This window comes from Pseudonaja textilis, chromosome Z (assembly GCF_049901715.1).
Source record: "Pseudonaja textilis isolate UNSWEBS1 chromosome Z, rPseTex1.2, whole genome shotgun sequence".
In the NCBI taxonomy this organism is placed as follows: domain Eukaryota; kingdom Metazoa; phylum Chordata; class Lepidosauria; order Squamata; family Elapidae; genus Pseudonaja; species Pseudonaja textilis.
The window spans coordinates 64,851,047-64,863,115 of record NC_142008.1 but is presented as its reverse complement, the minus strand read 5'-3'; the positions used below and the strand labels follow the sequence as shown (position 1 = coordinate 64,863,115).

General features: G+C 34.5%; 1 protein-coding gene across 1 annotated transcript in view; it reads left to right on the top strand.

Annotated features, from left to right (window-relative positions):
* The window catches only part of DPY19L1 (dpy-19 like C-mannosyltransferase 1), a 165,305-nt gene that overhangs the window by 81,567 nt on the left and 71,669 nt on the right, over positions 1-12,069 (top strand). The window contains 3 exon segments of the mRNA XM_087917167.1: positions 9,634-9,693; positions 10,663-10,743; positions 11,523-11,624. Coding sequence (XP_087773293.1) covers positions 9,634-9,693; positions 10,663-10,743; positions 11,523-11,624 — 243 coding nt within the window.

Here is a 12,069-nt window from a genome sequence, read left to right as displayed (position 1 = left end):
AATCGAATTAGAAAACCAAGGAGTATACGAAATCCCCTGCACTGCCTGCCCCACCACATACATTGGACAAACTAACAGAAGAATAAGTGCGTGCATTGAAGAACATAAGAACTCAATCAAAAAAGAAGAAACAACCTCTTCCCTGGTCCAACACCTCAAAGCCACAGGTCATGAGATTGACTTTAAAAATACCAGAACTATCGCCAAAACCGAACACTTCAACAGCAGAATAATCAGAGAAGCTATTCCATAGCCATAAAAGTAGATATGTTATATAATTTTCAGAATGCAATATAAATATAACTACATAGATATTATAAATTAAATATGAATATTTACATAGATCTCCATTTTATGTCAGTTTCTTGATTTCAACAGCTTCTCATTGTTCCTATCTATATACCTATATGCCAATTTTATTTCCTCTTTTAATCTATATTTTTCATGTTTTACTGTCTACCCATTGATACCAAATGTTCCAAGTTGAGTAATATTCTGAGCCTTCTTTATCATTTAATTTCATCGTGAGTCTATCCATCTCTGCACATTCCAGAATTTTATGGATTATAATTTTATCAGACGGAATGGTAGACATCTTCCAAGCCTGCACTAGCTCAATTCTTGCTGCCATTATTATGTGTATAATCAGGTATTGGATTTTTTGGGGGTATTTGTCTTTAATAATTCCCAGGAGAAATAATTCCAGCTTCCACTCCAACCTACAATTGATAATTTCCTCTATCCATGCTTGTATCTTGGTCCAAATTTTTAAATTTCTGGGCATAGCGACCAGGTGAGGAAGAAGGTGCCTTGTGTTCTCTTATACTTCCAACAATTCAGGTTCAGCTTAGGATACATTTTCGCCAAATGCCAACGATAAAACATTTTATATAAATTTTCTTTATATGCGGCCGACTTTGTCAAAGAAAAATTTTTATGCCACACTTTTTCCCACTCTTTTAGATCAATATTATGTCCAAAGCTTTTAGGTAAGGCTAACATGGGTCCTTTAACAATTTCCTCTTCTAAGTCAAAGTTTAACAGATAGTTTAATAGATAATTGTATATTTTAGATATTTTTTTAAAGTTTAATAGATAATTGTATATTTTAGATATTTTTTCTTCTTCTGATCCTAACAATAATTTATCTAGCTGGGTTTCTTTTGTTTCAATTCCAAATTCTTCTAGATCTTTTTTATGCCTTGTCTGTTCTTGACTGCCACCAATTATAGATTGCCACCGATCTATAAATATTCCGTGTTTCTAATTCTTGACTTGTTTTAAGTCTTCCTTGATTATCCAAAATTTTGTAGTATTTGACTTTTTTACTGATATCAAAGTATTTGGGTGGATCATTGCCTCTATGATGGACAACCAACCTGGAATTGTGGTATAATGTTTCTTCCTAATTTCTTTCCAAATGTTTATCAACGAGTCTCGCAAAACATGCCTGTAAAAGTAGGAGTGGTTTTTATTCCTGGGGTTCCATGCCACCCTATTTGCATATCATAGCCTTCTAATATCAAGATTCTCCTATTCTCTAATTTGATCCAGTCCTTAATCCATAGTAATGTTGCTGCTTTGTAGTAAGTCTCCCATATTGGGTGTCCAAAGCCCTCTCTGCTTTTGCTGTCCTGTAGGTAAATTGATTTTAATCTTCTTTTTTCCCTGCCCATATAAATTTCAAAGTTTAAATCCTTAAAAAAGGTTTTGTCTAATTTTATGGATATAGTTTGGAACAAATATAACAATTTGGGTAAGATATTCATTTTAATTGTAGCTATTTTTCCTAGAAGTGAAAGCTGTAATTTACTCCATTTATCCAAATAATTCCCTATTTGCTGTATAAGTTTGGAAAGTTATCCTTTTTTAAAGCTGAACTTCTTGCCCTTAACCAAATACCTAAATATTTAACTTTTTTTACAATTTGGAGGTCCATTACTTCTTCCAATTCCCTTTCATGGTCAGTTTTTTAACTAGCATTTTAGTTTTATCTTTATTAATTTTAAGGCCTGCTACCTCACCAAATTTTTCTATTTCCTGCAACAGTATCGGGCCAGATTCCAATGGATCTTCAATAATGAATGCCATATAATCAGCAAAGGCCTGCAACTTATATTCCTCTTTTTTAATTTGGGTTCCTTTTATTTCCTTATTCAATCTGATTCTTAATAAAGTTTCTAATGTCAGGATGAAAAGCAGAGGTGACAGTGGACATCCCTGTCTAACTCCTTTTGTTATTTCGAATGATTTCATCATTTCTCCATTTATTAATATACTTGCCTTTTGAGTGGAGTAGGTCGTTTCTATCATATTCTCAAATCTTTCTCCAAAATCCATTAATTTGATCTGTTTTTGTAATTTATCTTCTAATTTCTTTATCTACCCTACTAATATATTGTAATTTCCCCCATTTTCTTTATTTGTTTTTGCCGTATGAACTATTATTATTCCTCTCAAATATGCCTTCATTGTGTCCCATAGGTTTTGTAATGAGGTATTCTGGTTTTTATTAACTTTGAGTAATAATTCTAATCCTTCCGAGATTTTTAGGATGTAGATTTCTTTTAGAATTTGTGCATTTAGTGTCCAGCTGCCTCTTTTCTTCTTCTGTCCTTTCCATATTTTTTTGAGGGGATTGTGGTCAGCCCAGATATTTGGCATTGTTTCTATTCTTTCAGTATCTTTGATTAAGTCCTCATTTACCCAGGCCATGTCTATTCTTGATCAGGATTTATGCGGGTTGGAGTAGAAGGTGAATTGGGTTTCTCCTGGGTTCAAGGTTCTCCATAAATCCATTAAATTTAACTCTTCATATTTGCCCTAGAATCTCTTCTGACGTACATTAGGCAAAATTTGAGAATTAGAGGTTTGAGGATCAAATCAGAAGAATATAAAGTACAGGCTTTCGCTGATGATTTGGTTTTTTTTCTGGAGGAGCCCATAGAAAAAGGACACAACTTATTAGAAGAACTAGAACGATTTGGAGAAGTCGCGGGATTTAAAATAAACAGGGGGAAAAACAAAATTAATGACTAAAAATTTAACAGGAGACCAGAATAAAGAGCTAGAGACAACAATGGGAATACAAGTGACAAAAAAAATTAAATACTTAGGAATTTGGCTAACTCCACAAAGCAAATCGTTAAAGAAAACAATTATGACAAACTTCTCCAACAATCTAAGAAAGACTTAGATTTCTGGAGCAATTTACAACTTTCCTTATTGGGCAGGATTGCTTTGATTAAGATGAATATTCTGCCAAAATTTCTGTATTTATTCCAGACAATTCCAATCAAACTAAATAAAAATTTTTTTATGGAACTAAACAAGATAACATTGAATTTCATTTGGCAGGGGAAAAAAGCTAGGATTAACGTAAAAAAGCCCTACAAGATCTGAAAAGCAGAGGAGGGTTAGCCTTGCCAAACTGGGAAATATATCATACGGCAGCCACCCTACTATGGATAAAGGATTGGGTGAACCTAACCAACAAAAGAACACTAGTATTAGAAGGCCACGATATGCAGAAAGGATGGCATGCCTTTCTGTGGGAATCTGGGAAACCCAGGCAATCATATTTCCATAGGCATCTTATCAGGGACTCTTTATTAACTAATTGGAAAAAAATACGTAAAAAACTTTATCTAAAAATACCGATTTGGCTATCTCCAATGGAAGCGATAGTACACCCTAATAATCTGGATTTAACCAAAATGATTAAGTACGAAAATTTATTAGACCCACAAGGAAAGTTGAAAACACGACAAGAACTACAAGAGCGAGGATTTATAATTGATCAGTGGGTGTACCTTCAAATTCATAGTAAATACAAACAAGGCATTAAGGAATTTGGATTCTACAATAAATTACAGACTCTAGACAAAATTCTACTAGGACCAAGTAAAAAAAATATATCTAAATTTTACAAATATTTATTAGAAACAGAACTAGAACAAGAAATTGTCAAGGGAAATATGATTGCGTGGAGCAGAAATGTGGGTCGGAGCATTACCCTAGCAGAATGGGAAAAGATCTGGAACAGGAACATTAAGATCACAAAATCAGCAGCTTATAAAGAAAACTTATATAAAATGTTTTATAGATGGCACCTGCCCCCTTCGAGATTGGCGAAGATGCACCCCAACACGAGCCCCAAATGTTGGAAATGTCAAAACATAGAAGGTACCTTCTTCCACATGTGGTGGTCATGCAAGGAAACCCAGAAGTACTGGCAAAAAATTAGGCACTGGCTAGAGGAAATAACCATGGAACAAATTGAGTACAAGCCAGAGTCCTTCCTTCTAGGAATTTTTGATAAACAAATATCCAAAAAATCGAAGTATATTACAATCCATATCTTAACCATGGCCAGACTGGCATTTGCCCAGTGCTGGAAACTACCCTCTATCCCCACTGAACTTATGGTTATTCAGAAAATTTTACAATGCGCCGAAATGGACAAACTAACCCAAGTATTAAAAAATAAAGAATCTTCAACCTATTATAGCAATTGGAATCCTTTGTACATTTGGCTTAATCAAAGATAGATCACCTCTATGAAAACTAAGGCCGAGGCCTCCGAGGCAGAGATAAAGAAAAGCACTGCCGACGATAGTTTGGAAGAAGAAAAGACCTTACAGACAGTCACAAAAATATGGTTTTATTATAATTGTTTTCTCTACTTTTGTTTTCCCCACTTCCCCCCCCCCTTCCCTTCCCTTTCCCTCTTTCCTCTCTCAAGCTTTCCTCTCTTTCCCTCTTGGCCTATGCCAAGACCTGTTAAATCTTTTTGTTGTATATAATTGGTAGCTGTGTTGTTGTTGTTTTTTAAAAAGTAAAACTAATAAAGTTTATTTAAAAAAAAAATTAACTCTTCTGACATTTCAAAAAAGGTTTTTGGTAGTATGTTTCTTTTGTATTTACATTTTTGTTCACTAGTGTAACTCACTAGTCTTTTCGGATGTCTACAACTGCATTATAGTCACCAATTACACGCACATTTTGGTTTCTTAATTCAATAATTTTATTGTATATATTTTTATAAAACCCGCTTTGATTTTTATTGGGTGCATATATCCAATAGTATACTTTTTCTTCCCATAAATAATGTCTGTATATACTAATTTTGATATTATTTCTTCCTTAACGTATATAGCTACCCCTCTCTTTTTTTCTTCTGCTAACGTTGTATATAATTTTCCTAGTTTTTTTGTACTGTAGAAGTCTCTCATCTTGTTTTTAATGTGCACTTCTTGGAGACACACAACGTCCATCTTTTGTTTCTCTATTTTGCATAATATTCTTCTTTTTATTGATATATTTAAACCATTTACATTAATCGATACTAACTTTAGTCCTTCTTCCATTATTATTTCTGTTCCAATCTCTGCCTTCTGTTTGCTCTAGTTTCTCTTTGATTTCTGGTTTGTACTCCTTCCTCTTCTTGGTTAACTTTCTTCTCACTATTTCCCCTTTCTTGCTCCTTCTCTTTATTTCCTTGCCTTTGTTCATCTTGACTCAGTGGATCTAATTCCTCTCTGCTACCACTTTCCTCTTCTGGTCCTGCCAGCTGTTTATAAAAGTCTTAGGCTTTTTCCAGGTTATCAATTTTTATTTTATTTTCATTCCATGTAATCATCATTCCCTCTGGTGTAATTCATCAAAACAGGATGTTCTTTTTATTTAGATGACTTACCAAAAATCGGTAATCCTTCCGCTGTTTGCATACTCTCCTGGGGATCTGCTTCAATATGACTATCTTTTTTCCCTTATACATCAGTGGTTCCTCTCTAGTGATTTTATAGATAATGTCTCCTACTTTCCTTCATGCAAGCCTTACATGCACCTCTCTAGGGAATGTATGGCGCTGACATAGCTGGTATACACTCTGTAGACACCATCAATTTCCTTTATTGTTTCTTGACTAATCCTCTGGAGTGCCTCTGCCAACAACTCTGCCATCAGTATTACTAGATCCTCCTCTTTTGCTTCTGTTACATTCTGGAACCTCAAGAAAAAAACAAGCCAGGTCCATCTCAAGATGGTTGAGAGAGTCTTCCATTTATTTATTATATCCCATGATCTTCTGATCCATTGCCTCTAATTTTTTCTCAGTTCCATTTGATTTTTGATTGTTTTTATTCTTCATTTTTCTTAATCGCTTCTTGGATGGATCTCACCTTATCATCCAGGTTGCGTATTTCCTGTTTCATTTCTCCCATCTCCAATTTTAGTTCTGATTTCATCTCACCCATTTCAGATTTAATTTCCACGTGGTTTTTCAACATAGCTTCTTGTAATTTAATCATTGTTTCCTGTATCGATAGTAGGGTGATCTGCATCATCTGCTTATTAGGAATGGGATTTGGTTTCTCCGTAGTGAGTATACCTCCAATTGTTCACTGATTGGATGTTGCCAGGCTGGATAATGATATGGATGATGTAGTTTTTGTCCCTGTCTTGACAGTTGTAATGCTGGTCATCTCTCTATAATTTTATGCTGTTATCCTAATATCTTACAGATGTTTTCCCAAATTACCATCTGGGTCAATTAGTCTCTTTTGGAGTTATTTCTCAATTTGGTAGTCAATAAATTAGTTAATAAATAAAATAAATCAGTATGAATAAAGATAAATAATATCCATTCATAATCAGTTGTTGGATAATAATTGATATCAGTAGATAATGGTTAATAATTTATCAGTGCAATTAAGAAGAAATACTAATCATTTAAGATACAAAATGCGATATAATAAATACAATAAATACTATAATACAGTTAATACTTAATGCTTACTAATTGATGGCAATAATATCAATAATGTATCATACTATAGTAACATTCCTTATACTATAATATTAATTAATTATCAGTTGCTAAAATTATAAGTGCTTCAAGTATGTAAATCAGTTCCAATCTTAATATTCAGAAATTATTAAAAAATTTAAACAAATTCTAATATGCTCTATATAACTCTATGTAAACATAATCTATATATAAAGATTATGTAAATAATACTACTAAGGAATGGAATCTAATTATTCCTTTATCTTAAATTTCTTACTTATAAATATATTAGCTTTATTAATTCAATAATGATATATTAATATAAACGATAAAGTATTATAAATAAAAGTAAAAATAAATATTATTAATATAAATCTGATAGTATTAATTCATGTAGGAAGAGGAAAAAAGAAAAAAAAACAGTTAGTCATCACTTGTCAGTATTGCATCAGTTCTTCGTTCGTGTTCTTTCTCACAATGGTGGTCTCCTACGATCTGCACAGTCATTCATCCACAATTCTTCCTCCCACCCATCAATTCTATCTTTTTCCCGAATTGGAGTTATACAGTGTCAATCTTCAAAAGGCAGTTTTCCCAGAAAAAGGTTTTCCTCTTCGCCTTCTCTTCTCTTATAATCTTATAATCTTATTATTTTAGTGTTTCCTTTCCTCCGCTGCCAATCTGCTCCCTGTGCAGGAGGGAAAAAGAAACCTCTGCCGCTTACTCTTCACGCTTAGCCCTTCCTTGCTGGAAGCTTCTTTCAATTTGACTGCTCTCTGATCCAATCTTCACCAATCTTCTAGACTCGGTTACATCCACAACTTGCCTGTTGCTGTCATACTGCCTCGGCTCGCCACGTCTTTGGGTCTGCCCTAGGGCTGGCTTCTTTCATGTCAGGCTGCGGGCTCTCCTCTTCAATCTGCTAGGAGCCACAACTCTCCCTATCATCTCCAAGAGTTCCCTCCTCTCTCTGCTGGTCCCTCCGAGACTGAACTTTACCTCGATCAGCTGCCAGACATGAAAATCCCTGTACAGGGAATGGAGAGCTGTTCCTCTGTACCTCCATGACATGAGTCACCACTGGAAGTCTCCATTTTTCTTTATAAGACACTGCCCATTTACAAATGTGGTCTCAAAGCCTTGCTTGTCTAAACTAGAGACACACAGCAAATTATGTTTCATTTCCATACATAAAACATTATTAAATCTTGTTTCCAAATGTAGAATTTGCACACTGCTTCTTCCAGTGAATTTAGCCTTTTTGCTATTTGCCCAGGCTACTGTATCTCCTGCAGCTGCATCCATCCTATAAAATAATTTAGCAATATTAATAATCGTTTGGCTGGCCCAACTGTCTATAAGCCATTGATTTCTTTCATTACTATTGCAGACTTTTGCAACAGCAATCTGTCCATCAATCTGTCCTTGCAAACTACTTCTGTCTTGCAAGCAGTCCTTCTTTAAATTAGTGTCACCACAGATGAAACTTTGTTTCTGTTGTTGGGCTTTCTTCTTAGCTGTAATCTGATATCTTCTACTGCTGTTCTGTTGGTCTCTGGAAACTCCAAGACTCTTATCTCTGTGCTGCTCTCTGCAGATAGTCTGGCTGTGGAAATTTCCATTGCTCTTCTTGGGCCCCTCCTCAGGAATTTTTCCTCCTCGTGGCTTTTTCTGTAATGGCATTTCTGCGCTTCAGCTATCAGACACGCTTTCAGTGCTTCCAAACTCAATTGTTGCTCTGGTTTGCATTCAAACACTCCAGACACAATGCCCCACGTTTCATCTAGGCTGTTCAAAACTAAGAGCACTTTCTGAGATTCAGGAATCCTCATCCCATATTGTTCTAATTCCACAAACGAAGTTTGAATATGAACAAAATGCTGTTCCACTGAATCTCTTGGCTGCAAATGAGCTCTATGACTTTCTTGATAATTGTACGATGTTGCATATATACACTCACATGAACAGTCCTCAATTTATCCCAGACTTCCTTTGCAGTCTTTAAATCAGCTATATTGATAAATTGATCGTCTTCTAAACTTAAGAGGAAATATGAAAATGCTCTTCTGATCTGCAGCATTCAATGATGCCAGGAGTGGATTTTCAACAATATTCCAAAGCTGTTTAGCCTTCGGGGAACGTTCCATCTTTGCAGCACAAATAATATAGTTCTTCTGACCTAAACAGGGTAGAGAGCTCTCTTTAATTTTTTCAGCAATCCTTCAAAGACTCTTGCCTTGTTTCTTACTTTTAAAACAGGCAGTCTCTCAGCTTTAATTACAATTCAGTCTTTTTCTGGCCTTCTGGGCCAATAACCTATTAGAATATTGCAGCGTTAATTCAGCACCAGAAGAATAAACATAGATGGCTGATGCTTCATTTAATGTCTTTATAAACATTTTACAAACTAGTTGTAGATTTCTCCAACATGGAGCAACCTCAAACAGAAGTAGACATGTTGCAAGTTCAGAGCTTCAGCAGCAACTCAGCAGCTCAGAAACAGACATCAGTTTCATTTTAGTTCAGCAGGCAAGCATTATACACAGCAGAGGAGAGAACCAGTTTCATTTTCAATAGACAGACTCAGAGGTCAATATAGCTGCAGAGCTTAATACAGAGCCACGCCTAGGCTACTTCTAGTTTCAGTTTCCAGCCTAGGCTAATTCTAGTTTCAGTTTCCAAAACAGTCCTCGTTAGCTGACTTAGTTGCTATGCCTATTCATTGGCTGACCTTGTTTCCATGCTCTATTCCAGTTCATGAATATACTCTGACACATTTACAGAAATATCCTGGAACTAATGCTAAAGCTGTAAGTGCTAATGCAACAATTTTCTTATTCTAGAGTATTCTGGAACTGGGCCCTAAGTACCTGAAATTGCATACTAAAAATATTCCTTTGTGGGTAAGTTTAATATTTTATGGCACAAATATTATCAGATATACAGTGACGCAGTGGTTTGAGTGCAGTACTGCAGGCTACTTTAGCTGACTGCTGGCTACCTGCAATTAGGCAGATCAAATCTCACCCGGCACAAGGTTAATTCAGCCTTCCATCTTTCCGAGGTGGGTTAAATGAGGACCCAGATTGTTGAAGGCAATATGCTGACTTTGTAAACCACTTGGAGAAGGCTGTAAAGCTCTGTAAAATGGTATATAAGTCTATAATATAAGTATATAAGTGCTATTGCTATAAATAAAGAAATACTGATTCTATAAACACAGCATTGCAAGCATAGGCAGAGCAAAATACTTGGCTTGCATTCTGCTTTTTCTTCTATTTGTGAGTAAACAGGTTGCTATTGCATCTCATTGTAGCAATAGGCTCAAGTTATTATTAGTTTTTAAATTCATAAAATCATGGCTTACAATTAAATTTAATAATAAAAGAATGGCTGAGAAAGTAATTTTTGACTATTCAGAGAAACATAAGCAAAAATCTTTATTCAGTTCCTTAATAAACTTTATTGAGTTCCTGAATGAAAGCTTCCTTCTTGTTCCTGATTTATTTAAATTTAGAATATGGTTCAGAACAAATAGTTATGTAAAGTTAAAATAGCTATTTTGTTATAATAATTATAGTTGTACTTTTGTGGAAATCTTTCTAATATATACTTTCTCTAGTACTGGTCAATTTTTAAAGTATTTCTTTCATACTTTAAACAATGATGACTGAATATTTTCTGCAAAAAATGAGAAAAATAATGGAGTTGCAGAAAAATCAAATCAAAATGTAGATGAATCAGATTTTGCCTCTCCTATTTTTAAGACTAAGTTTTCTTACAGTTTAGGAACAGAATAAATGTGGAAATTGCAATCAAATATAATTGATCCAATCTGAAGGATGTTATCCCTGTTCTTATCATTTCTATAGGCTTTGGAAGGATTTTCTTGCCTCCTTGGGACAATTATTTTGAAATTCTTGATGTGTCTAATATTTGGAATATCTGATGATGTAAGTTAAAACTTAGGTTTTATGTTTGCTGTCAGAATAATGTATGTAAGCTTTGTATATTTTGTATTCTCTTCTGGTAATATGTATAATGTTAAATTTTCATATTAGATGCCATTATTTTACTTGAAGTTGTAAAAATATATTTGAGAACTATGCCCATGAATAGAGTATTATAGTGTAGTTTAAAAAGTAAATTAATACTAAGTTTAAATCTATTAATTAATCACCCTCCTGGAATCTTCTACCGGATGTGCTACCTGAAGAAAATTATGGAACACAGCAATCGTTGTGCAGTAGTAGGTTATTTGACAGTTTGTAAATATCTTAAACTATGGTTGTATCAAGTATACTCTCTGAGTGATGTAGTTAAGTTTCACAGCACTCTTTCTTGAAGATTTGAAGCAGGTGTCAAGTAATACATGTCCTCATCTTGGAATGAAAAACTAAGGCTCCATTTTCACTGACACCCAGAAGCTACTGAAACTTTTGCAGGGGCATTCTTCTGGTCCTCCTTTCTTCACTCTTTTATGCTGGTGGAGATGCTGGGAATTATGTAGGTTGTACATTTGTTGCTCTCTCAGTGAATTGCAGAAGTGTCTGGTTGCAGATTAAAAATAGAGGGGTACAGGACACTTATACTAAGTGTAAAATGATAGAAATAATTAATCAAAACTGAATATAGTTATCAGCCAATAATGGTTTCTTCCCCGTATTATATTACAGCTCACATCCATACAAATTTGTCTAACAAATATTTCACTGTCATTTTTTTCAATTAGGTCCATATAAGTAATCTGTTAAAAGCAAAACTTATTGGTTATAGAGATTTTGATACATCTATGTATACTTGTGCTGTGGAGTTTGATTTCATGGAAAAAGAGGTAAGTATCATTGATTCATTCATTCAGTACATTTCAAACATTTTGCAATTAATAAAATTAACATACAAATCTATTGATACAGATAGTGTTTGACTTACAAATAAAATTGGGCCATCACAGTACTAAGTCATGATAGTTGTAAAACAAATCGGCCATATGTCACACCAAATTTTATGACTTATTTTTTGGCAGTTCTTAAGCAAACCAATGGTTCACTATGGGTGTGGTTTTGGCAAAAACTGGAAGTAGGTACTGCTTTTCAATAAAACATGCAGCCACATGATCACAGGGCATATGCAAATGGCTATAAGTATAGCCCTGTTGCTGAGGTCTCACAGTTCAGTCATGTGACTGGAGGGACAACTTTTGGAATTTCAAATATGGATTTTAACTAATCCCAAGGTACATGTGTAAATAACTTTAAATGGTTACTAGCTACTAAGTT